This window comes from Siniperca chuatsi, linkage group LG16 (genome assembly GCF_020085105.1).
Source record: "Siniperca chuatsi isolate FFG_IHB_CAS linkage group LG16, ASM2008510v1, whole genome shotgun sequence".
In the NCBI taxonomy this organism is placed as follows: Eukaryota; Metazoa; Chordata; class Actinopteri; order Centrarchiformes; family Sinipercidae; genus Siniperca; species Siniperca chuatsi.
Window position 1 is genome coordinate 24,235,352 of NC_058057.1, and position 27,939 is coordinate 24,263,290.

The 27,939-nt window shown below is 39.9% G+C and overlaps 1 protein-coding gene across 1 annotated transcript; it reads left to right on the top strand.

The window, feature by feature from the left end:
* Positions 1-40: 40 nt before the first annotated feature.
* cad (carbamoyl-phosphate synthetase 2, aspartate transcarbamylase, and dihydroorotase) lies at positions 41-27,880 on the top strand. Its single transcript, XM_044168996.1, has 44 exons — positions 41-470; positions 1,456-1,595; positions 1,817-1,946; positions 2,224-2,366; positions 2,743-2,884; positions 3,482-3,653; positions 5,194-5,379; positions 5,496-5,605; positions 5,901-6,043; positions 6,600-6,731; positions 7,115-7,348; positions 7,451-7,672; positions 8,257-8,445; positions 8,590-8,714; positions 9,074-9,207; positions 9,403-9,515; positions 10,038-10,202; positions 10,298-10,383; positions 10,560-10,806; positions 11,752-11,850; positions 12,184-12,408; positions 12,641-12,823; positions 12,986-13,204; positions 13,666-13,833; positions 13,990-14,172; positions 15,181-15,285; positions 15,638-15,883; positions 16,017-16,098; positions 16,859-17,025; positions 17,328-17,492; positions 18,674-18,805; positions 19,154-19,355; positions 19,509-19,699; positions 19,896-20,036; positions 20,646-20,735; positions 21,050-21,191; positions 21,540-21,733; positions 21,900-21,974; positions 22,597-22,809; positions 23,974-24,099; positions 24,298-24,453; positions 24,659-24,760; positions 25,497-25,591; positions 26,860-27,880. Exons 1-44 carry the CDS (start codon positions 380-382, stop codon positions 26,957-26,959), a joined length of 6,705 nt encoding a protein of 2,234 aa, XP_044024931.1. The 5' UTR covers positions 41-379; the 3' UTR covers positions 26,960-27,880.
* Positions 27,881-27,939: the final 59 nt, after the last annotated feature.

Below are 27,939 nucleotides of genomic sequence, written 5' to 3' on the forward strand. Positions count from 1 at the left end.
CTTTTATTTTGAAATTTCTCAACGGAAGTGCGGTGTGTTACAGCGTTAACTTACCGGTCGAGGCTGCGGGCCGACTTCCACACTGCTGGCTGCGTGTGTGGAGCACTTTACCCGCACCGTCCAGTCTGGAAGAGTATCTAACTGAAGTCGTGTTTTTCCCCCTTTTTATTTAACCCTCAATTACTCCGGATTCATTAAGACGCTGACAGAGATCTGCAAGGAGGTTTTCATCGGTAGTTTTACCTGAGTCCCATCTGCATCTCCTGCCTCCTCGCGCGGTGTGAGTTTCACGTGGAGAACGGGGCTCATCACTATTCTGAAACATCCATCAATTTTCCGGTTACATTACACACACTTGGCATTAGCTGTTTGAGTAAAAATGACAAAGATGGCAACCTTGATTCTAGAGGACGGGACGACATTCAAAGGCCTCCTTTTTGGGGCAAATGTGTCAGTGTCGGGAGAAGTTGGTAAGTCCTTTTGAAGTATAAGCTAATTTCTAACTTCAGTGTACTGCCGCCTGCTACTTTAGCTAGCTCATACAACATCCGTCAGCTAACTTTAGGTTAGACTTTTGGTTCTATGTATTTTGTTCTTGTTCTTCTTGCACTAATGTGCCACGACCGTCGTGGATGAGAGTGCAAAAGCGCCAAACCCGACATTACCTTCCCCTCTCCTCATAGGAGCTTATTGCCATACTCCATTCAAACATCTGTCAAATAAATGTTGGATTCGCTGACGTTATCATTTGGCATGTGTGTATACTACATGACGTTTCTCGTTACCGTACCATCGAGCAGCATTTAAAGTCAGCATCTTTACAACTCTGCTTGCTGTTTTGGCAGCCGTATGTGTAGATAAGATGGTGATTATAGCAGGAACTACTTTTTGAAAGTTGAACTGTGTTGTAATCAGTGCAGCTCAACGTGGGGCACGCTTGCCGAACTCAAGATTAGGCAATATTGATTTTATACAAGGCCAAACTTTGCTCTATGATGCGTCTATTTGCGCCAATGAGCAAGGCAGCGTTAAAGTGATGGAATTTTCAGCGTAGTCTGGCGGGACAAATTACACACAACAGAATGGAATGTATCTCTGCTGGTAGTTTACTAGAGTCCCTCACATCTGAATGCCATAATCCAGGCCCAGTTTTACTGCAGAACTGCCAATAGACTAGCATTAGTAGTAGGCTCTAAAAATGACCACAAGACTTGTACAATATATGCAGACAATTAGGGCCTTCACTTAAGTTTATGTTAAGCAAATTATTTTGGATTTACTCCAGCACATGAACACTGTCTGAATTTGAGTGTCTCTTTGTGTTAAATAGTTTTAGTACCACTCAAATATAACTGTTAAAGCATACAAACTATTAGTCCAAAACTTTGTGTAAGTATGGCAGACATGAATGTGACAGACATGACTGGATATGCACTGAATATTTTGTGTGTTCAGTGTTTCAGACAGGTATGGTGGGCTACCCCGAGGCTCTTACTGACCCATCCTACCGCTGCCAGCTGCTGACCCTCACTTACCCTCTGGTCGGCAACTATGGTGTACCGAAGGACGAAGAGGGAGAGTTTGGACTAAGCAAGGTGGGAAGTTATTGAGGGTTTAAGCTTTTTTTATGACACAAAGTCACTAGAGTGCTCTACACAAGTGTGGTAGAGGGTGTGGGAAGATGAGGAAAAAGGAAGAAACTGAGTCTAACCTTTTTTATCTATGATCATAGTATTTCTTTAGGGGTACACTAATGAAAGAGGATACTAACACGGCATAGTGATATGTTTTCTTGTATTTTTGTTGGCTTACTCAGTGGTTTGAGTCATCAAAGATCCACGCCGCAGCTCTGATTATTGGAGAGCTGTCGGAGAGTCCCAGTCACTGGAGTTCAGTCAAGTCACTGGACCAGTGGCTTAAAGAGCAAGGTGTTCCTGGATTGCAAGGTCAGAAAATCTAAATCTAAATAAGCTAAAACTAATATTTCAATAGGAAATAAGTTAATGCAGAATTAAATGCATGAAGTACTCTAACTAATTGGCTTATATTTGAATTAGAAATGGTGTAAAGGTTGTTAAATTACAATTTGTCACTAGATAGATAGATAGATAGATAGATAGATATAAAAATAAATAAATAAAACAATCAGAGATATTTGCAAGCTTTTCAATTTAAAAACACAGGTGCAAATTTAAAATGATCTATTGTTTCCATGTACTGCAGGCATTGACACCCGCCGTCTGACCAAAAAGATCAGAGAGAACGGCACCATGTTGGGGAAGCTGGTTGTGGACGGGACTCCTGAGGACAGTATTCCCTTTGATAACCCGAACCAGAGGAATCTGGTCCAGGAGGTCTCCATGAAGGTAACCCACCCAGACGGCGAACTTATTAAGAACCCTGCAACTAGATACTAAAATTAGTGCTTTTTGTCTGTCTTTATATTATCATCAAGTTATATAAAACATGTGCACAGACAGAGGCAGGGTTTTTGTCTCTCAAGATCAGTCAAAGACAAATTGTGGATTGATCTCTAATTTATTACCAATATAAAGCTTAAGTTTCGGTGCTCAATATTACACCTCATAACTAAACTAGAGTAGACCAAACAGGTTTGAAGTAAAGAAATTAAAAGGATTGATTAGATTGTTCTTCTTAATAGATGTAATTCAGCAAGCAGTTGTTTTTTTTTACCTGTTTATTTGTCAAAATTCTGGTTACTTCCCTTTTGATTGTCTCCAGGAGCCCAGAGTATTCAACCCCAGCGGTAGTTTGCGTATCACAATGGTGGACTGCGGCATCAAATACAACCAGATCCGCTGCCTGGCTCAGAGAGGAGCCTGTGTTACTGTCGTTCCCTGGGACCATCCGCTGGACAGCACAGGTCTGTCACACACTTCTGCTGCTAAAAATGGACTTCATTTTGATGTGCTTGATTCAGTAGAGCAGCAAATTGAAGAGTTTCCCCTCAGGGATCAATAAAGTATTTCTGATTCGGATTCTGAAATTGGTTGACTGGGCCATAAAACTCAGTGACCATTATGTTTGAGGTGGTTTGCAAGATGTCAGCGATAATTACAGCATGTTTTTACCTTTTCCAGAACATGGAAGCAAAATATGGGACTATGCTTGTGTTTGTTTCATGGAAACTCTCACGTTTTCTTAATTCATTTAGCAAAACAGTAGCACCAGATTAATTAAAAAGTATTTTCAGATGTTTTGTTATAGAAGTGGGACCAGCACCAGTACCAGAAAGGTTCGAAGCACCTACCTATGAACTGTCAGTAGTTTTGTCATTAATGTTAAGTGGCGTCTTTGTAACGAGTTCTTTGAGATAAAGAGGTTTATTGCTGCTTTAGACACTGCAAAATTAAAAGTTCTATGTAACAAATAAGTACTTTGTTTCCAGTCAGACACAGGCAATAAAAGGCATTTATTGTTCACATATATTGTCGGTTTTCGGTTGTCGTGTCTCTTCTAGATTTTGATGGTTTGTTCATCAGTAATGGCCCTGGGGATCCCCAGCTCTGTCAGACTACCATCAACAACGTGAGGAAGGTGGTCTGTGTGGAACGTCCCAAACCGGTTTTCGGTATTTGCCTCGGGCACCAGCTGCTCTCTTTAGTCATTGGATCGAAGACCTACAAGATGAAGTTAGTACCTCAAACGGAGAACTTGCATACGCAAACATAATTTAAATACAAAAGGTAAAAAACTGATTTCTGAGATCACAATTTTCTCCACGGCCGACTGAAGTTGTGTACTTCCCCAGTTTGTAGTGAATTTCATCAAACTAAGTAGTTTTGATACGAGTTGGACTGTAAACACGCACTGGACTGTGTAAAGACCGATTTTGCAATATATTCTTGATCGATCAAAATCTTAATGGTGATTAATTGATCGCCGATTTATCATTCACGTTCCAAGTTGAGAAACAGTTTAATTCTCATCTCCTTCATCTCATTTTTGCTGCGATTCTTTGGGAAACCATAAAGCTCTCAAACAGTGCTGAAACAATCAGTCGATACACTTATTGGAGTATTGACAGAAAAATGGCTTTTTAAAGGAGCAAAGTGTCAAATTTGATTTCCTTTTGACCATACTGCTGGTATGCGCTCAACGTCTGGAGCTCAGCCAGTCTCTTGCCAAGCTTGTTTTTAGGAACGGGACAAAAACTGAAATGTGCCCTCAGTGACCTGAGCCAGGGTACCTCTTCAAAACCCTTTTTACACTCTCTAGAAACACAGACAGTCATGCCCACACACTTTCTTTGGGAGAGTTGTGATTGAGATTTTTGCTGTTCTCAGCAGTCTGGGCTCTCCAGTATGTGCAGTGAAGGGTTGGCCCTTGTAATGAAAAAGACTAAACAAACAAGCCGGCACGCAAGACAAGGCCGCTCCTCCACACCCACACACTGTGTGTTTCGGGACGTTTTCTTTTCCCTGAGACTCCACTGATGGCAGATTTATCAGGCTCGGTGTGAAGGTCACAGTGGCCAGCGAATGTTTCCATTACCCTGCTGGAATGTGGCTGACATCTCCACAGACAAGGGGATTGCAGTGAAATTCAAATTACAGATAGTTCACAGGGTTTCCTTGTGAGAAACTACAGGTATATCACTACTGGACCCCAATATATACGTTTTCTCTTTACCTGGACCTGGAAGTCCAGAGCCCCATCTGAACATAGCTGGATTATATTAACACCCACATTTAAATTTGGGTCTGGTAAAAACATTGAATTGTGTTGCTGAAATTTGCTGAAACACACTATTTTTGTCTTTGAAATTAAAAGGATTTTGAGGAATTTCCAGGAAATTGTTTGTTTCACTTGTTTCCTGGTTGAATTCAGTGCACTAAAATCTTTTGGATTCGCTAAAACGTTGCATTTTTGCATTGCTAATATGACGAAAACTTATTTCTTATTTTTAGTACTTGTAACGTTTGCACTGGTCAAAGCAACTGTAGCACAGAATTCCCACAATGCTTTAGGATAATGCCAAAATAATGTTTTAGGTTACATTCAGTGCATTTCAAAATGGAAACACAGGTTGTTGTTTACATTAAAATAATTTATGGTTTGACCATTATAGGCGTTTGTGGGCAGATATCAGTGTCTTTTTTTATTGAGGTTTTTGGGCATTTTTGGTTAATAAGTCACATTTGACAACAATTTTTCTCCCTTGTCTTTTAGGTACGGTAACCGTGGCCACAACCAGCCGTGCATCCACAAGGGAACCGATCGCTGCTTCATTACCAGTCAAAACCACGGGTTCGCTGTCAACCCTGACACCCTGCCAAAAGACTGGGACATCCTCTTTACCAACGCCAATGATCATACCAATGAGGGCATCGTACACAACACACAACCCCTGTTCAGGTAACGGTCTCAGTGACGCTGGGTGGTATGATAATACACACCAGAAAAGCTGGAATTTAATTGGGCAGATGCCTCAAATGTTAAACATTAAATCCTTTTGTGACGCATTTTTCCAGTGTTCAGTTCCACCCAGAGCACATGGCCGGTCCTACAGATCTGGTCGGCCTGTTCGATGTCTTCCTTGACACTGTGAAAGACCACAAGGAGGGCAAAGCTACCAAAACTGGTAACAACAATTTCAGTATTTTTAAAGTACATTTCTTTTATTCTCTCACTTCACCTTCTTATGTAAACCGCTTTCCGTAGAAAACCGGTTTAGTTTTAAGTTGTTATACTGTTGAAACACATTTGTTGTGGTGGTGGTTATCAATGTCAACTATCGGTTCAGTATTGTTTTCCACTTTACTGGTCGGAAATAAGTGTATTACAGTAATTTTATGAATAGGAGCAACAAAATGATGCAACAACGCTTGTGTGTGATTTATTTTTTTATTTTATTTTATTTATTTATTTTTTCCCAGTGAAGCAGCGTGTGATGGACCACCTCACATACCCGGGTTCCCCGAAGCCTGAAGAGGTATTCCGACCCAGGAAGGTCCTCATCCTGGGTTCTGGAGGACTGTCCATCGGCCAGGCTGGGGAGTTTGACTACTCCGGCTCCCAGGTCTGTCAGGAATACAGATTAGTTCTTTTGAAATTCAGGGTAAATTAGGTGATAATCAGGCTGGCATTGGACTTCTGTTTGGCTGCAAAATACCAATTTTGCAATATGTTCTTGATCGATCAAAATCTTAATGGTGATTAATTGATCGCTGATTTATCATTGAAACTGTTTCCAAGTTGAAACAGTTTCATTCTCATTTCCTTCATCGCATTTCTGCTGTGATTCAGTGGGAAACCAGAAAGCTCTCAAACAGTGCTGAAAGTCAGTCGGTACTTTTATTGGTCCATTGACAGAAAAAAGGAGCAAAGTGTCATATTTGATTTAAGGTGATAATCAGGCCAGCGTTGGACTTCTGTTTGGCTGCAAAATACTTTAGTTATACTGTATGAGCTGTTAAGGGTTGCAAAAAGAGCAACATATGACCATAAAGTTACTACAAAGAACATTCCTTTCAGATTTTAAAGCTGACCACAATGTTTTACTATTTCTGTCATCAACATTGAAGTAGCCCATTAGGCCATTATTCTAGCTGATATTATTTTGTTTTGTTTTCCAGGCTATTAAGGCTCTCAAGGAAGAGAATATCCAGACTGTGCTGATCAACCCCAACATTGCCACTGTCCAGACTTCCAAGGGCCTGGCTGACAAAGTCTACTTCCTGCCTATCACGCCGGAGTATGTCACTCAGGTACGGATGGACTCTCCTTGACTTAATGTGGTAACTGATAAGAGAAGAGATGTGGAAATACTGGGGTTTTGAAATTCCAAGACAGGTTCCTGGAAAGTAAAACACGCTTGTAATTGCAGTCAGTACTACAATAAAAGGTTTTATTTACTTTTTCTTGTAGTACTTTTCTTTTATATTTCATCTAACAAAAAGACGGGATTTTTGGTTTGAGGTTAGCCTTGCATTGTTTCAAACTCAGTTTGTCAAAGCTGATCAGGAGTAACCGAAGCTTGATATTTTAAGGGCTTTAAACATTTTTTTTAATTCATTTGTGAGCACATTCTTACAATAATTGTTTCCAGCTGGTATAAATGCTGCATGTCTTCCCACTTTTTTGCACTCAGGTGATAAAGAATGAACGTCCAGACGGTGTGCTGCTGACCTTCGGTGGTCAGACCGCTCTGAACTGTGGTGTGGAGCTGACCAAGCTGGGCGTCCTGGAGAAGTATAAAGTTAAGGTTCTGGGAACACCGGTGGCCTCCATCGAGATGACTGAAGACAGGAAGATCTTTGTGGAGAAAATGGAAGAGATCAATGAACATGTTGCTCCTAGTGAAGCAGCGCTGTCTGTGGAGCAGGTGAGGAGAAATATTGATATATCAAAACAAGCAGCCCAGATTCACATTATATTATATCATATTTTGTTTTCTCTTCTATATCTTTTTATAACTTTGTTATAGGCAGTGGCAGCTGCAGAACGTCTAGGCTACCCTGTTCTGGTTCGTTCAGCATTCGCTCTTGGTGGTCTGGGCTCTGGCTTTGCCAACAGTAGAGAGGAGCTAACCTCTCTGGTGACATCAGCCTTCGCCCACACCTCCCAGGTACTGGTGGACAAATCCCTGAAAGGCTGGAAGGAGATTGAGTACGAGGTGGTCCGTGATGCCTATGACAACTGTGTCACTGTGAGTAAAGAAGAGACAAATGTTGATGCCTTGATAGAGGCTTTTTACAATTAATCCCCAGTCTGCTGGCATTCATAGGTGATGTCGGCATAGGTCCATTGCTAAATCAGAAATATGACTAGGTTTACTGGGCTGGATTAAAAGATGCTTAAAAATTGTACAAGTTCTAGGTTTAAAGCCATACAGTTAAATCATATCTAATAGGGAAAAGTAAATTCTTTCCAAGTTTAGGTGTGTTGGATGACAAAATACTAATTTGACCAATTAACAATGAGACAATGTGATGGTTAGCTGACCAGGTTATGGTTCCTTGTGTGGATATTAAGATTACCACTTGGATTTAACATTGTTATTTAATAGTATAATAATCCTAGTTTTTGGATAAATCAAAGTAAGTATGCCATATACAGGACATGATGATTAAAATAACAAAAATAAAACAGTGCATTTAAAAGGTTACGTGTAATATTACTGAGTTTAAAATGGCAGTTTGCTACATTAAAAGTAATTGCATTTTATGTAGCATAGATATCTTATGATACTTGCCAGTATCACGTGAGACTTTATTTGTTCTTCTTGTTCAGGTGTGTAATATGGAGAATGTTGACCCTCTGGGCATCCATACTGGAGAATCCATTGTGGTGGCGCCCAGTCAGACGCTTAACGACCATGAATACAACATGCTGAGGAACACGGCCATCAAAGTCATCAGGCACCTCGGCATTGTAGGAGAGTGCAATATCCAGTACGCTCTTAACCCAGAGTCTGAACAGGTATACACAGAATATTTTAAAACACTAAATAATGGTCTCAGTTGTTCATACTTACTAATACACACAGGCTATTTCCCACTAGGATAGAAGTAAAACACACACACACAGATTCTGTTATAACCTGTGTATATTCATGTTTTGCAGTACTACATCATCGAGGTGAATGCCCGTCTGTCGCGGAGTTCGGCCCTGGCCAGTAAGGCGACAGGTTATCCTCTGGCCTACGTAGCGGCTAAACTTGGCCTGGGGATCCCGCTGCCACTACTCAAGTACGTTTCTCATTTTAAGGGTAACAGATGATATGCAGATAAATCAGGAACACAGCAATACTCTCTGAGGATTGAGCTTGAATATTTTTTGACTACTGATGTACTCAAAATGTGTGTTTTTTTAAAAACTAAAAACAAGTACAGTGTACAAAAGTAGCCAGCCCTGCTATGAGCCACTGTGACTGGGGCATTAACTTATTATTGACTTGTATATCTTTTGTCACATTTAATCAATTTACATATTTTTTAGGTTCCAGTTTTTCCTTTTCTGTTTGTTTCTGTATTTTATTTAAATCCCTCATAACTTCTTAGAAATGTGTGATTAAATAATGAAAAATCTGTGAATGTATTTTCTGTAGGAACTCTGTTACCAACTCGACAACAGCAAACTTTGAGCCTAGTTTGGACTACTGTGTAGTGAAAGTGCCTCGCTGGGATCTCAGCAAGTTCCTCCGGGTTTCCACCAAGATTGGCAGCTCCATGAAGAGTGTTGGTAAGAGGCAGTGACCAAACTGAATTTTATTATCAATTTCAATGCGTTTTTGCCTTAATGAAAAGTATGCTTTAGTGCTGGAACGAGAAACCAGTATTTGATGAGATCTCAACCTTAGCCTGCTATTTATAAAACTGCATGAGCGCAGAACAACTGTGGCAATTAGTATATCTTCACCAGTACTTTTTTTGACAGGTGAGGTGATGGCTATTGGCCGTAGCTTTGAGGAGGCCTTCCAGAAAGCTCTGAGGATGGTGGATGAGAACTGTGTTGGCTTTGACTACACCATCAAGCCTGTCTCTGAAGAGGTGGAAAAAAAAGTTGCTTCTCCTGTCAATTTTCCCCTTCTTTTTTCTTTTCTTTTTTTTTTTTACTATTTGTAAGCTGCTACCATAGTATAATGAGTCACTGTTAAATGTTGCCACTGCCAATACCTGTAACCCTTATGTCCTTGAAACCATGGAGACTTGTTCAGTGTACATTATTTACATAATATGAAATCGCCCGTTCAATCATCACATGCCAGTGTGTCTTGCCAGTAGGTTGGGGTAGGAACTGATAGTATACTATCGTGGTTTTGACTGCTGGGCAGATAATATACTGTTGATGCAAGCCTTACTGCATCTTTGTTCATAGAAAAATCTTTCCTTTTGTCTTAAAATTATCATCTTTCACTGTTACTGTGTATGTGGCTGATGTCATAGAAAATATACAGTTATCAAATGACTTGGCCAGATGCTCATATCTGACAAATAACGAGCACCACGATAGTTATGTATCTCAATTAATATATATTATCATGCCCTGCTCTTGCCCCGTCTGTTCACCAGGAGTTGCAGACTCCTACAGATAAGCGGATCTTTGTTTTAGCGGCGGCATTCAGAGCCGGCTACACGGTGGACCAGCTGTACGAGCTCACCAAGATTGACCGGTGGTTCCTGCACAAGATGAAGAACATCGCCGTCCACGAGAAACTGCTGGAGACATACAACCAGGTAAGGTTGATAAGAGGTAACCAAAGTGAAAAATTAGCAGCGGTGGTCTTCTCTTGATTCTTGAAATTTCTTGTTAACATTTTTCTTCCTGCCAGGATGAGAGTGCCATGCCTCCAGAGGTGATGCGAAAGGCCAAGCAGCTGGGCTTCTCAGACAAGCAGATAGCACTAGCTGTACAGAGGTGAGTGGGAAAGACCAAATAAGGACACATTACCTGATGATTTTTTAGCCTAGTTGTTGTAGTGAGTTGGCAGCACAAATTCATTTCTACACCAGAGTAAGAAAAGGCTGGTCTATGGAAGTTTGTCTTCTCTTCCTATTTTTTATTCTGGACTGTCCATATATTCCCTCCTACAGCACAGAGCTTGTAGTGAGAAAGCTGCGTCACGATTGGTCCATCCTACCTGTAGTGAAGCAGATTGATACAGTGGCGGCTGAATGGCCCGCCCACACAAACTACCTGTACTTGACCTACCACGGTACAGAGAACGACCTGCACTTCAACGATCAGCACGTCATGGTGATTGGCTCGGGTGTGTACCGCATCGGCAGCAGTGTGGAATTTGATTGGTGTGCAGTCGGTTGCATCACAGAGCTCAGGAAGGTAAGTCCTACAGGATCTCATAGTGCTGGAAATTGTTTGTCTCTTCAACTAAACTTTTCTTTAATTAAATTTAAGCTTGCTGTCTTTGCACGTTAATGACTGAAATGGAAGTGAGGGGTAGTTTTTATTTTTTTTATTTCTGCTGTTATATCAGCTTCAGCATGTTTTTGTTTTATCAGTCTGGCTGGGGGCTGGAGTGTACCACTGAAGTTGTCAATGGGCTAATCAGCTGATGAACTGATACATTAGAAAACAATATATGTAATGATTAATTTGAAATTAGGTAATTTAAAAAAAGGATCTGTTTGGATCTGAAATTGTAATAAAATGCTGATTTTAAATGTGCTATTATTAATTCTATTTTTGAATTGGAGAAGACATATTTATTAAATTTTTATAGATTTTAAAATACATTTTAAAAAGGCTCTTGAATTGACTTTATTCCGTTTGCTGACATGTCTTCCTATCCAACTCAATCTCTCTGTTTAACATTTCAGTTTCACCTACGGTTTAAAAACATCTGCTTGATTAAAGGCATGCAGCAATTTTTCCACACTAAAATTTAATCATTGTCTAGCTGACAGAGTATAACATGGTCTCTCAATGGCCAGCTCTTCATCTCTGACCTGACATGGAGGAAGATGAGAGAGGCTCTTCCTGCTGTATAGCTCTCAGCACTGAAAATAATAGCTTGTTACAGCTTGTTGGACCTTAATTATTAAATACTGCTGCAGCCTACCTTTGTGATTTTAGCCTGGTAAGGTCACTTGATGATTTAAAAATTGACCAGTGCAGCTTTAGATTTTATACCTGATTGCTGGGAATGTATATTAAAATACTACTTGTCATGAAAATAAGATGATTCTTAACCTTTATGTGGCTGGAGGCCAGTTATCCAAATGTTATTAAAACTGTATTTATTCACATTTGTCACATTTCTTGCAGATGGGTTATAAGACCATCATGGTGAACTACAACCCAGAGACAGTCAGTACAGACTATGACATGTGTGACCGCCTCTACTTTGATGAGATCTCCTTTGAGGTAAGATTTTCCCACTACTTAATAACTAATAACATTAATGACTGTCTTTAATTTTCGTACCTGATCAGAAGCTTAAACTTCAGTACAAACAAATAATGAGATTTTGTGTCGCAGTGTTGATGTTTCAACTTGATAGACATTGTTTAGGACACAGTTCATGGTTGTGTTATTCTGGATAGATTTAGCTGTCCTTTAAAAATATACATCTTACTGTGTTATGCCATCCAATACAACATTACAAACTGCAGCCATAGAGCTGAATTGAGACCTTGTGGAGACAGTCTCAACAAAAAACACATTATGAGCTTTATAAGTATCCTGTACATATCTCAGGTGGTGATGGATATCTATGAGAGGGAAAACCCAGAGGGAGTGATCCTCTCTATGGGAGGCCAGCTGCCCAACAACATTGCCATGTCGCTGCACCGCCAGCAGTGCCGCATCTTGGGAACTTCACCCGAGTTCATCGACTGTGCTGAGAACAGGTTCAAGTTCTCCCGAATGCTGGACACCATTGGAATCAGCCAGCCACAGTGGAAGGAGCTCTCTGACACTGAGGTACAACCAACTGGGTTTATACCAGAGTATGTTTTAAAATATCTCAAAACCAAATTGTTTTGATGCCAAAAAATTTCAAAATATTGTAGCATTTTGGCCTTTTGAAGGGTAAGACTTGTGTTTTTGGATGAAATGATTAACTGTGCATATGTGGCACACTTGTTCTAAGTTTGTGTTTTTAACAAAATGTTTCCTAGTCCTCACATCTGTTTCCCATTTCTTTTTTCTCCAGTCTGCTGTGAAGTTTTGTGAGACTGTGGGTTATCCCTGCCTGGTTCGTCCCTCCTACGTTCTCAGTGGAGCAGCCATGAACGTCGCCTACAGTGACAGTGACCTCGAGAAATACCTAAGTAGTGCTGTAGCTGTGTCCAAGGAACACCCTGTTGTCATCTCCAAATTCATACAGGAGGCCAAGGTTAGAGAAAAAGACTTAGTTGCAGTAGTTGAAGTTGAGCTTGAGATTATCTATCAGAAACGCTTAATTTAACTTAATAAAATCAGGTCATCTAGTTGTTCTCAGGGTCTGTGTGACAGTAGAAAGAATTCAATGTGTCTGTAACATTTTTGCGTTTTCCAGGAGATAGACGTGGACGCTGTAGCCTGTGACGGGGTAGTTATGGCCATCGCAGTGTCTGAACATGTGGAGAATGCTGGCGTTCACTCTGGTGATGCCACACTGGTGACACCACCCCAGGATCTCAATCAGAAGACGATGGAGAGGATCAAGATGATCGTCCATGCCATCGGCCAGGAGCTGCAGGTCACCGGGCCTTTCAACCTGCAGCTGATTGCCAAGGTGAGAATCCTTCTGGAAGTTCTGCCATTTTAATATGGATCAGACACGAAATAAGGACACTTAAATGTGTATGTTTCTTCGATTATTGTGAAAAACTGTTATCAGCCGCTACCGCAGATTTCATGCCGACTGAAAATGACATTTGGCAGGACAGATATGTGACCTGGTACTGATTGGTTAGGGCAAAACGAAACAAATGAAGTGAAATGGCAATTCAGTTTGAGCGATCGAGCTAAAACAAACTCCTTTTTATCAGACTGTTTAAAGTTACCTAAAACAGTACTGAACACATCTACACCCATACTATTAAGGGTTTATCATGCAGACACACAGTGGTTTTATTTATTAAGAAACGGGTGAAGAAGGTCACAGAAAGGAAAAAGATAACTTAGTTATTTTGTTTTCACTGTTAACAGCAATGATCTGATGCTATGATGATGATGCTTTGCTTTTTCTGCCAGGATGACCAACTGAAGGTGATCGAGTGCAATGTCAGAGTCTCCCGCTCCTTCCCCTTCATATCCAAGACACTGGGTATGGACCTGGTTGCCCTGGCAACTCAGGCCATTATGGGGGAGGACGTGGAGCCTGTGGGCCTAATGAGAGGAAAAGGGATTGTAGGAGTCAAGGTAACTAAGCAAACTCAAAACCCTAAGTGTTTTTCACTTGTTAAGGCTATATAGCAGCCTCCATGGAGACCTTTTTACTTAAATCTGAGAAAGCACCCATCAGTTATCATTTCACGTCTCTGTTTGTCATGCATTCCTCCCAACCATGTCCTCCAGGTTCCTCAGTTTTCATTCTCTCGGCTGGCCGGAGCTGATGTGGTGCTCGGGGTGGAGATGACCAGCACTGGTGAGGTGGCCTGTTTTGGGGAGAACAGGTATGAGGCTTACCTCAAAGCCATGCTCTCCACGGGCTTCAAGATCCCCAAAAAGAACATCCTGCTCTCCATTGGCAGCTATAAGGTACTTGCAGGATGTGACAGACATCAACATTAAACACTCTTTAAATTTAAGGGATTCACTGATGGATTTGAGAGTGCGGTATTTTGGCAGATGTGAATGTTGTGTGCAGCTAATCCAGCTGGCAGATGAAATTATGCACTTTAGTGGAAAATGTACTAACAGTGGCACATTACAGTACATTTGCAGTCTTGCATTGCGATTAACAGATGGTTCTTAAGGCCATGTGGCAATAAATTGTAGATTTTTATCCCCAAACAAATCTGTTACAAGATAGTTTGCACTTGATAAAAATACTTTAAGGTTTCATCTTCGAACCAGAAAATAAATGATTTCTACTCAAATAAACCATGAACACTGATAAAGAACTTAATGTTTTTGAGCTGCAACTGTTTATTTGAATCCATATTAGTTGTTACCTTGGCAGCAACTACGCTTCCTGGGGTCCGTATCTACACACGTTTACACACTACATACAAATAAAACCGTTACAATATCACCATTACACCCAACACAATACAATTGCACCAGAACCAAACATATGACAAACAAACAAATAGAATAATTGACAGTAAAACGTGAAAACAATGATACATCTCAGTTAATGTACTGCAAAAATAGTTAAAGAAGGCTTATTTATGTCATAGGCCTCTTTTAAAAAAAACAAAACAAAAAAAAAAACACTTTAGTTGTTTCCCTTTTTTACTAGATTCTTGAAATATGAAGCATGATAGACTGTTCCATTGAGATATAACTCTTTACATAACTGTTTATTTACATTTGTTACTAAAAAATAAATACCATTATCAGAAAGTAATTAAGTGATTCATTTTCTCAGAATTGATTGTGGTAATTTGACATATAAAAAAATGAGGAGACTATATTCAGTTAAAGTCAGATGGATGAGCCATAATGACTTGAGGCCAACTGGAATATTTCTAGTGCTGATAGCTGCTGAAAAATCTATATTATTGATTACAATTTTGTTTGCTATGTTTTGTGTGTTTACAGAACAAGAGTGAGCTGCTGCCCACCGTGCAGGCTCTGGAGTCTCTGGGTTATGACCTGTACGCCAGTCTGGGTACTGCAGATTTCTACACAGAGCATGGAGTCAAGGTAACTGAAAATATGTTTCATATTTTGATTTATTTTATCACACCAGCAGTCATAACTTAATAGCAGAAAAGAATATTGGTAAATCGGGTAATCAAGATTTATTGGATGATGTATACTTGCTGCTATACTTGCTAAAATCTGAAAACCTTTATTCTTGAAATCCCAACTCCTGATTGTCGGTATTTTACTACTTTACACTGAAATGTAACTGACAACGTTACCCCTAAGCTGAGCAATAATATGCTGACCAGTCATAAAATTAAACAATAACAAAGAGAAATGATCACAAAGCATCAGAAATATCCTATAGTTGTCTCCTCTGACCTTTTTTGCCTATCTTGTCCTGTTTCAGGTGACAGCAGTGGATTGGCCGTTTGAGGAGGAGGACAGTGAGTGTCCCACTAAAGAGAAGCAGCGCAGCATCATGAACTATTTGGAGGAAAACCACTTCGATCTGGTCATCAACCTCTCCATGAGGAACAGTGGAGGTCGCAGGCTCTCCTCCTTTGTCACTAAAGGCTACAGGACGAGACGCATGGCCATTGACTACTCTGTCCCGCTCATTATCGATATCAAGTGCACCAAGCTCTTTGTCCAGGTCAAACATTGTTTTGCTCTTTTGTTTGCTCGTTTTTTTTTTTTTTTTAATTCAAAAGCTTTTAGTCGTGTACTTGAAAACTTTGCCTAAAGTTGGATGGCAACATAAGTAATATGAATTGATGTGTTTTCAGGCTCTTCGTCAGATTGGTAGTATCCCACCAGTGAAAACTCACATTGACAGCATGACATCCCAGACGCTGGTCCGTCTACCTGGTGAGTTACTGCAACCAGCAGAAGCAACTCTCGATTGATTGATGCGTTGCTCTATTCTGACTGATTGTCGGTGTTTTGAGAAGCTCTGATCATTTGTCTGCTGCTACAAAATGGAGAACAGACTCTTTTTTTTTCTTTTTCTTTTTTTTGGTATTGTCTTTCATAATGTCAGGTCATCTGTAGCAAAGAAACTAATTAGGTGGCACAAAAAATAAATAACCTTTCAAATAAAAGTATTTTAAAATAAGGATGTACAAAATTGTGAAGCTGTGATGGGCAATAATTACATTATCTTGCCATCATTGCCAGGCTGAATATTGTTTTGAACATTATTAATAAATAACACTAATAGTAGTAAAACTGGTAGGTAAACAAATATGTATCTATGTATGTGTGTGTATCTGTCTGTCTGTGAGTAGACTTACTTTTATTAATTTATTGATGTGTACACATGGTTATTAACTACCCATTCACAGTAATGTCTAATCAGTGTGTCTTTATATGCACTCTAATATCCTGGTTATTATTAGATTTCTGAAGTATCCAGCTTCTGTTTTGTGCATCTAAGCATCATATCCTGGTTCCAGAAACCTGGATATTGTGTATACAGGGATTTGAATAACCGGGCTGCTTTATGTTCAGTGTAAAAGTTATGCCCCACATATGATCAAAACCAGGATAAGAGTTATAAATAGAATTTTTTTTGTGCATGTAATTGTACTTACTGTCTGGTGAAAAATATCTTGTGACTGATTCTTAGGTCTGATCGATGTGCATGTTCACCTACGGGAGCCTGGTGCCACACATAAGGAGGACTTCTCCTCGGGTACAGCAGCTGCTCTGGCAGGAGGAGTGACCATGGTGTGTGCGATGCCCAATACTTCCCCTGCTATCATTGACGCCAGTACTCTGGGCCTGGTACAGAAGGTACGCCCAGATTTTCTTTCATATCTGATCCTGTTTTGTTTTTTTTTGTTTGTTTTGTTTGTCAGTTAAATCATGATTCATTTGCCTGGTCCAAATGATGAGGCAATGAGTGGAATCAAGTGTTGATGCACTGGTTAGAGCGGGTCTGTACAGAAATCTGAAAGATCAATTGAATGTTAATCTAATGTCAGAAATGTCTTTGTTTTGTATCTGTTCTATTTTATCGTATTTGTTCCAAGTATTTAATCAAAGTTAACTGAAGTATAATGAAAGAAAGAAATCCTGTTATGTTGTATCATCAGCTGGCCAAAGCGGGCTGCCGGTGTGACTACGCCCTGTATGTGGGCGCAGCTTCAGACAACGCAGCTGTCCTGCCGTCCATCGCTAGCCAGGCTGCCGGCCTGAAGATGTACCTGAACGACACGTACTCCACCCTCAAGATGGACAACGTCTCTCTCTGGATGGAGGTAGGCTGAGTCACAGTGTATTTTAAAACTCTTTATTCATTTCACAAACCACTGTAGTTGAACCTTCTTTATTAGTTTAAATTCATCCTAAATAATGCAATTAAAACCAGACCTCAATGTGTCTTTAAAACTGGTTTGCTGTCATTGTAGTTATTGTGGGAAACTTCTAAAACTATAAGGAAGGGAAATGAGGGTCAAGTTTGACTTGTTATATTTAGTTATTTATGTGGTTTGTTATTATGATGTTCATCAAAATATATTTTTTAATCCCATGGTTAGATTATTCATTTTCAGTCAATCCTATTTGTTGAGTTGAAATGAAATCATTTGTCACCAGGGCAAAGATTCTGAGTTGGTAGTATAGTGAAGAGTTTAGAAAAAAGAAAAATATTTACTTCTCTGCAGTGTGACATTTCTCTGAGCCAGCATCTAATCACCATTAAGGCACTTCACTGGCTTCTCTATTTAGCTGTGCTGACTAATGAACACTGCCCTGACTTCCCTGCAACACAGCTTCAATAGTATCCAATATGCCTTCTCCAACCTTCACCTTCTCCTAAATACTACTAAAACAAAATGCATGTCCATCACTCCATACCAAGCGACAGAGCCACTGGTATCAGTTCATTCATAAATCTATCATTGGCAAAACCCCTCCATCTCTGCTCACTACTCAGTATCTCCAGCAGTAACCATAATTTATGTTCCAGTAAAATCATTCGTATGGTCATTCCTAAAGTCCGCACCTCCCTTTGGCGGTTACTTATTCCAGTTTGCTTCTCCTAGTGTCTGGAATGAGTTGCAAAAATGCTAAAACTCTACACCTTCACTCCGTTACCCTCCTTTAATACCTAATTACAAGAGATAGTTTCTAATTACTGCACCTGCTTTTGAAATTGCTTCTCGGAACACAGTACTTTTTTTGCTGTACATATTGTGATGTTTTAATTTAGTCTAATATTGTTTTCTTGCTCTAGCTGTATCTATGTTTTAATGTCTTGTATCGACTTGCCTCCTGTTGCCGCCTCTTGGCCAGGTCGTCATTGTAAATGAGAATTGGTTCTCAATTAACTTATCTGGTTTAATAAAGGTAAAAATAAATAAATGCTTGCAGACGACCAGTGGAAAACTTTGCCTCCATGTTCCCACACTGCACACTAACTGTATGGTTCTGTATGAAGCACTTCGAGAAGTGGCCCAAGCAGATGCCCATCGTTGCTCATGCTGAGAAGCAGACAGTGGCTGCAATCCTCATGGTGGCCCAGCTCTACCAGCGGCCAGTCCACATCTGCCACGTGGCCAAGAAGGAAGAGGTAAAAAATTTTATTTTATTTTACACTTTTTTTAATAATTTATTATAGAAATCAAATGGTGCAGAGATTTGTAGTGCTACAGTACCAAAAAGAAGAGAATGTTGGTGTTAGTTTTGTAATTAATATTTAAAATTTTGTTAAGTTTATTGCCTAAAGGTTTTGGCACCTAATTGTCAAACAATCAATGCTTCATGCACACATCCTCATAATGCTGTAACCCATGGTACTTTCAATAACTTTACAGATGCACGTTTTAGATTCTTGGCTGCAGTATTGAATACCTGTGACAGTTCGCTGCTTCACCTGCCCAATGTCACCCATAGGTGTTATTAAACTCTTCTTTTTCAGATCCTGATCATCCGAGCGGCAAAGCAAAAGGGCATCCAGGTCACATGTGAGGTGGCACCTCATCACCTCTTCCTTTGTGAGGAGAATGTGGCAGATATCGGTGATGGACGAGCGCAGGTCCGACCCATGCTGGGAACAAACGAGGACATGGAGGCTCTCTGGGAAAACCTGGACATCATTGACTGCTTCGCCACAGACCACGGTCAGTATCCACAGAAACCAGTCTGATAATGAATCTGTTAGTTGAAGCAAGGCTTAGATTGATACATTTTTCTTTATTTCTTTCTGGAATATGTACACAGTAGGAAGAGACCAACATGTTTTACTCCTGAACTGTTTTATTTTGTGTTGTTAGCGCCCCACTCTGTAGAGGAGAAGAACAGTGATCACCCTCCCCCAGGTTACCCCGGCCTGGAAACGATGCTGCCGCTGCTGCTGACGGCTGTCAGTGATGGACGTCTTACTCTGGATGATATTATCAGGCGTCTTTATGACAACCCACGCAGGATCTTCAACCTGCCTGTCCAGGACAACACCTATGTGGAGGTACACAAACCCCCACGATGATAGAACATGATTTTTCTGTGGTGATCACATTTCTGGATCTACTTATCTGTTCATTTTAACTATGTCTTGATTTTTGTGCTGCACTTGATGCTAAAACCGACATAGGAATCTATGCTTTATACATAATCTGACAAATAATGCTCACACTACTTAATCATTTGTCTGTGCCTTTCAGGTGGACTTGGAGCAGGAGTGGGTTATCCCTCAGGCCATGCAGTTCACTAAGTCAAAGTGGACACCTTTCCAGGGTCTCAAGGTGAAGGGTAAAGTCCGCCGCGTGGTTCTAAGAGGAGAGGTGGCCTACATCGATGGCCAGGTCAGCAACCACACACATACGTATTCATTTGTTGCAGCCTCTTTGTGTTCACAAGCCAGACAGGGCTGTATTAAACTATAGCTTTATGAATTATGGTGAATGTTTATTTCTAGAATGGATATTTTTACTGCTACATTTATTGTGGGTCTAAAGTTAGGAATTATTAAAACTTAGAACAAACTTACAACTTTAAAAAAAAATAAATAAAAGCTTTGAAATGCAGTTACACGCATAGGGTAAACAGCTGAATCTGTACTTGCTCTCCCTGCTTTCCAGTCAGTACATTATCAAATAAGAGATGAGGATCCACTTTCAAGAACTAGACTGGATTTTGCTCTTAAACATGTGGATTATGTGACCTTTGGTCCATATCAGTGCCCATGTTTACTAGAATGTAGCATATGTTGCCGTTTTGAAGGAGCACGCGGTAGCTGGGAAATTGGAAAATATTATTACTGCGGTGCATAATTTTATATTTACTACTTGTACATGTACAACCTACCTCAATAAAACAAAATATAATTTTATGAAACATTTTTATTTTTATGTATTTGGTTGGTTAAAAGAATCTTTGTCTTTTAAAGCTGTAGTTCTTTCTTTTTCTCTCAGGTGTTGGTACCTCCAGGTTATGGTGAAGATGTGAAGACCTGGCCCGCTGCTTCGATCCTTCCTCTTGAACCTGTTACAGAAAGTCCCAGGGTATTCAAAGTGGATAAACTAGTAATACAAACGGAGGAATTCAATGCAAATAATAGATATATGCTAGCCTGGAGCACATATACTAATATATCTAATTATACTAGCCTGAAGCCCTTGTGTATACATCAAAGCTCATATAGCAGTCAACCAAAACAAACTTGGTTTTATTAGCTAGCTAGCTAACTATCCAGTATTCTGATTAATCACAGCAGGTATTAATTAACATGTAGATGAAACGACTAGCATGCAACTACTGTTTCATGGGTGGATGTTGTTTGCGTTTATTGCAAAACTGTGTATTTCCTGTGGTTTAGACTCCAGAGCACCCACGTCCTACTCCTCCCCGGGAAGGCCTGGTCCGAACCAGAGCGCCCAGCCCTCGACGATCAGTAGGGGAGAGCCGCTACCTGCTGCCACCTCGCATCCACCGCTCCTCTGATCCTGGACTACCACCAGGTACTACCACTCCCATAATGCTGTGGGACATCCACTGCTCATGCATGTCAGTGGGTATACATGCAGTATAGTGAGAAAACAAAGCTTGTGATGGGACATAAACAGTTCTCTCTTGTGCAGAACAGGCTCAGACGCTGTCTCTACCTTTTCTGTTAAATTAAACCATCTGCAAAACTGTTGTTCAGAGGTGGAAATAGCCTTAACCTTGTTTTGTTAGTGAACTCTAGATCACATTTTTTTTTTTAACTTTTAAATGTATTATCTGCCTTCTATGTACTGTATTATACTGTGTTCCTGTATTTAACCGATACATTTGATCGGTGCATTGTGTCACTGTGCTCTCTGCAGAGATGGTTATGCTCCCACCAGCCAGTGCTGGTGACGGTTACAGCCACCCCCCTCCTCTGTCCAGGCTGCTGTCCCCTCAGTCAGCACCAGGGCAGATACCTGCTGGACCGGTGTCCCAGTTCCAGACCTCTCCTCTGCTGCACCCGCTGGTGGGCCAGCACATCCTGTCTGTCAGGCAGTTCAGCAAAGAGCAGGTACACCACACACACACACACACACACACACACACTGACGCATAAACAGAGCAGACAATATTTCTGTCAAGCCACTTGATGAGTCACTGTTGCATTAACTAACTTAAAAATGCCATTGTTTAATATCTGAGACTTGAACGACATTTTTGTGTTTTGTTTGTTTCAGATCTCACACCTTTTTAATGTTGCCCACACTTTGCGTTTGTTGGTTCAGAAGGAACGAAGCCTGGACATCCTGAAGGTAGATCCTCTTCACAAAGTTTATTGCTCATTGTTGAATTACAAATGCAAGAGTACTTGCTGCACATTAATACCAACAGCATCTGCATTTATCCGCCAGGCGTAAGCCTGGAGGGCATCATGTGTTTGGTTAAGTTAACTTAAATACATAAGTTAAAATAAGTCAACAGTGACTTTTGGTTTCACACGGGACACGAACAGCAATCTCCTGGGTGAAAGTTCTGTGTTTGTTTGACCCATCCATCCACCCCAACCTCGTCCCAAGCGGACTTTGATGCTCTTTATACTACGTCACCTGACATTATTTTCTTTATGACATTCACACATAAAATGACTAGCCGTCTCTGCACACTATAAGTGAGTAGAGATTAAATGGTGTGAAATGACACGCGGAAAGCAAAAAAGGCATTGTGAAGTGATTTTAAGTTGCGTCACAAGTTGTTGTGAATGTGTGTGAGACTACAGACACACACACACTACACGACTAAACAGACTGTGAAAACATTGGAAACAGACCAGAACACACACGTCCACAGTTCTGATACCTCCTGTCTGAAACTAGTTTAGTACTTCTCTGTCTCAAGCCCAACTCAAAAACTAGTTCCTTGTTCCTCACTGTCCAGGGTAAGGTGATGGCGTCCATGTTCTATGAGGTCAGCACTCGCACCAGTAGCTCCTTCGCGGCGGCCATGCAGCGACTGGGCGGCTCAGTCGTCCACTTCAGTGAATCAACCTCGTCGACGCAGAAAGGAGAATCTCTGGCCGACTCTGTCCAGACCATGAGCTGCTACGCTGATGTTCTGGTGCTCCGACACCCAACGCCTGGAGCTTCAGAGGTGGGTTTCAGCTTTGACAGTCCCGAGGGATTTATGTTTAGCCCTTTTTGTAAAGTCAAGCAACATTTAATGTGCCTTTGCCACGTGCTGCTGTATGTAAAACAAATAATATGGCGTTTAACAGGTGCTGGAGTTATCAAAAATCTTACTTTTTTCAGTTAGTTGCTGATGGGGGGGGGGAAATGTTACTCATATGATTATAAGGCCTGTTTTTATGTTAATTCTATCTCTTAAGCAAAATAAATATTATTCAGCTACTGCCTGATTTTTAGGACAGATTTTAAGATCCTGCTACTTGTCTATAAAGCTATTCATATACTCACATCGGATTATATCATTGACATGCTCTCACAATACGACCCTGGTAAAGCTCTGAGATCCACAGACTGTCTGCTACTAACTTAACCAAAAACCCTTAAGACTTACAGTGAAGCTTCTTTTTACAATTTGGACCCATACTCAAGAATATTGTCCCTCTGGATCTTGAGACAGGAACATTAAGTCAGTCAAGTTCCTGTTAAATTACCCATTTAGCTCAATTTTCAATTTAGTTTGATTTAAAGCCACTATATGTAGAATTTGTAAAAACACTTGTCAGTCCCCAGTAGTAGTATCAAAAAGGACACATGGTGGCTTTAATATGAAATTCTGAAAAATATTCTTTTTTTACAGTAAATGTGTAGTTTTAACAGATTTATCAGCCTATTATTATTCTTATTATTCTTCTTATTATTATTATTATTATTATATTTAAAAAAATATATATATATATTTTTTTTTTTACATAAACGCATGACAAGCAAACATTTTTGATAAGGATCCCTTAAAAATAGTTTATTATGATCAAGATATATACTGGGTGGAAGATTTTATAGTTGAAAAATCAAAATGACCTCAAATATATCATTGGCATTTTTTTTACTGCAATTATCTTGTTATTTATTGGCCAACATATATGCCACTACTGATAAATCTGCAATAAGCTAATATTGGCCTGGCCGGTTTATTGTTCAAGGTCCACTTACTAGCTTTCAACTGCATCAACAAATAGCATCTCCCACAATCAAATGTAGATAGCTTCAATGACATTCTCCTGCTCACACCAGTTCGGAGGATTTTCAGTATTTTTTACCTTCATGTAACTCGTCTCCCTCTGGCATTCAGAGTGCATCTCGCCATTGCCGGAAGCCCGTGATCAATGCTGGAGACGGTGTGGGGGAGCATCCAACCCAGGCGCTGCTGGATGTCTTCACCATCAGAGAGGAGCTGGGGACGGTCAACGGCATGACGGTGAGGGATAGTAAGACCATTTTAGACCAAAAAAACTCTCCTTTTAAACCCTGATCTTTTAAATATTTAGTAATCCACGGTCATCCAACTTTTTAGTGTTTAGTTTGATTATTGTAATCCAACTGCCACTTCAACCGATATTTTAATTGTGTTTCACAGCACAATTAAAATCTCATGTTTTCACGTGTTTGATGTCAGATAACTATGGTTGGGGATCTGAAACATGGCCGCACGGTTCATTCCCTCGCCAAACTGCTGACCCAGTACCGCATCACCCTGCGCTACGTGGCTCCCAAGAACCTCCACATGCCGGCAGAGATCATCAGCTACGTGGCCTCAAAGGGCATCAAACAGGTGGGGAAACAATGGTATTACAGACATAAATGTTGTGTGACAATATGATCAGATACATTTCGATTTCACATGAGCATTTCTCAAAGGTTTAAACATTGTTAAATTCTAAATAATAGGTTCTTGAATGTTATTATCTGAGTTTGACCCCCAAAAAAATTATTGTACACTCAGGCTAAATAAGATGTGCATTTTTACCTGTTTGCAGGAGGAGTTTGACAGTATCGAGGAAGCTCTGCCTGAGACCGACGTCCTCTACATGACGAGGATCCAGAAGGAGAGGTTTACATCTGAGGAGGAGTACAAGGCTGTAAGTAAACTCATGTTTCATTTCATCAACTGCTTTTACTTTTGTCTCTTCAGATTAAGGTTGAAAAATAGTCATAATGCCACTTTTAAATACATGTTGTAAAATAAAAACATTTTAAAGGGTAACTTAACACTAAATCCAATTTGAGTTAGTAAATTACATGTACAGTCACTTTATTACTACTGATCCTGGTCCCAGTTGATAGTGTTTGTTGCAACAGAAATTATTATCCTTTTTCCAGACAAAATCCTGTAATTCTATCCTCTAGCCCTCCAAAATATCTGAAAAATCTGACATATCCCAGGACACTGCCCCCAAACTACTAGGCAGCATCACATTCACCCCTTACCCCTCCAACATATAAATACAGCAGTCAGCTGTGTGGACAAGAGTGTGAAGTTAAGAGCATGCAGTAGTTGTAGAAATACTACAGTAGTAGAAATATTACAACTACTATTTGTAAGATAGTAGTTTAAAGTGTTAATCCGTGTTTTAGAGGTGTATAGCAGTGTATGTCAGGGAGGTTAGGTTGCTCTTTAAATTGTACTTCACTTTATTGCATATTGACATTTGAATTATAAGAATTAAATGTTATTAGATCAAAAACAAGAGTTTGAAAAATTATAGTAACCTGTTATTTTTTGTAACATGGGATCAAAAGTTGTGTAGGGTTTTCTGAATGTAGAAGCAGGAGATTTGCCAAGTCACCTTTGTTTCTTTGTATTTTCTTTCTCAGTGTTTTGGCCAGTTCATCCTCACCCCTCACATCATGACTGTAGCCAAAAAGAAGATGGTAGTGATGCATCCGCTGCCCAGAGTCAATGAAATCAGGTGAGATCCAATCAGCACCATTATACATTCTCACAGTATTAGCTGAAACTTCCTGGCCTGTCACCGTTTCAGACGTTTCCAAATCAAATCTTAAACGTTTATCCTCCCTTCCTATGAGCACTTGTTTGCACCAAAAAGCAAAGATTTTCAAAGTTCATTCTTTTTTCTTTCCCCCCCTCTATGATTTATGTTTTTTGGCATTTTGACTTTATTAGAGAGGACAGTTATGTAGTTATGAGGACGTTGCAGTTATGTGGTATGCGCATACAATGCGCAAAGTGGTATTAGGCCATCAGGACGCCCCAAAGTTCATTCTTGACCATGGTAACAGTAGTTGACAAAACAAACAAGTCACCACAAGGTCCTTTTGTAGCTGTTCTGGAGCTTTCAATCGTATCACACAATCTTCCTCGGCAGATAGCGTTTGCCCAGTTATGGAATTGGAATTTCTGGGCACTTCTAAGGACCTCTCGTCCACGTTGGCTTAAAAATTGAGATTGAAAGTTCATGCTTGGCCTTGGAAAAGGTAGTTTACAAAACAATCTCACCCCAAGGTCCATTTAGTAGCTGTGGTGAGATTGCTTTGTCAACAAAGTTTCAAGATGATTTTCAGAGCTGCAGGGTTTCTTGTGTAAAAGGTGAATTTGATGAGTATTTTTTTTTCTCCTCCTGAAACAAGACGTACAGTAGGGCTTTATTACCGCTACTGATTATTTTCTCAATTAATCGTTTGGTCTATAAAATGTCAGAAAATCGTGAAAAATGCCCATCAGAAGTTCCTGGTGCTCAAGGTGATGTCATCAAATTGCTTGTTTTGTCTGACCAACTGTCCTAAACCCAGAGATATTCAGTTCACAACGATATAAAACAGAAAAGAATCCTCACATTTGAGAAGTTGGAACTAGGAAATGTTTGGCATTTTTGCTTTAATGAATGACTCAAAAAATGAATCTTTATCAGAATAGTTGTAGATAAATTTTCTATCGATCAGCTAATTGATTAATCCACTAATTGTTGCAGCTGCAGTGAAGATGAGAAGGCTTTTGGGGATCTTGGAAATATCATTTCATTCCGATATAGTGATATTTGATCTGATTGGATTCAGTCCTGAAAGCAACTGTCCGATTTGAAATACACTTTTATAAGTGACTGTTCTACTACAGTAGTGTACTAGGCAGTGCAGTACTTTACTCTTGTGCATCATGCATGAGCTAAAGCTAATCTGCTATTCCACTTTCTCTTGTGTTTACTTTGTATTTTTCTCTCAGTGCGGAGGTGGACACAGACCCAAGAGCAGCATATTTCCGTCAGGCAGAGAACGGCATGTACATCCGAATGGCCCTGCTGGCCACCGTACTGGGCAGATAGATCCACGTGCTACATATTTGTCACACAAATTGTCAAACCTTCAGAGTAATAAGTGTTAGACACCAGCATTTTCTTCCTGAAATCTTTGGATTTCTTATTTCCCGTACTTGAAGGAGTGTTACTAGAGTTAAATACAATATTAAGACTTAAATTGAGTCATAAAGTTTTTAAAGTTATGTCATGCTGTAACATGATGCTGCTTTTCTTCAGTTTGACAGACCACTACTTGTTTTTCTTTTTGTTCATATTGCACCTGCAAAACGACTGTATTTCATTACAGCAACTGGATTTTTTAATGTCTTAAAACACAATTAACATTTTTCATAAAACTGTTTCTTAACTAGAAATAATTTAGATGCTGTATTTGGACCAGTGAGATTTTTTTGTTTGTTTGTTTGTAATGGTTAACCATCAGTATTTGTGCCAACTGGAGGAGCTGGGGAAGACTCCTTGGAAGAAAAAAGGGAAGTGGACATCGAAATCACATAACTATTTTACTAGCTGGGTCAAATGTGCAGCCACTGTAACGAAGCTGTTACACAGCTGTTTCTTCATCTGTAGGTACATTTTAAAAGGACCAGTCAGGATATTAAGAGAGAGAGAAAACGACCAGCAGCTTAGTTTAGGGGTTGCGCTATTCTGAGTTATATTTACTGTAAGAAAAACCTCTTGTCTTCTATAACGTTCCTTTGCTTAAACATGTAGCATTAACTGAAAATGGATCAATATTCTTTAAGCATGGTCTTTGGTGGTTTAGGGGTAATTGCTGTAACTGTCAGTGATTTCTTATAATGTAGGAGTTTAGATGCAAACTTATACAAAACTTTTTATACAAATGGAAATTTGTCATTTAAGTGTTGGTCAATGACTTTGTATTATGTGGAGAAATAAATAATAAACAAAACAATTTTCCCTTTTGCAGTTGATAATGTCGTTAATGTCCACCCCATGAAGCAACACACCACAACTCTTGGCAAATC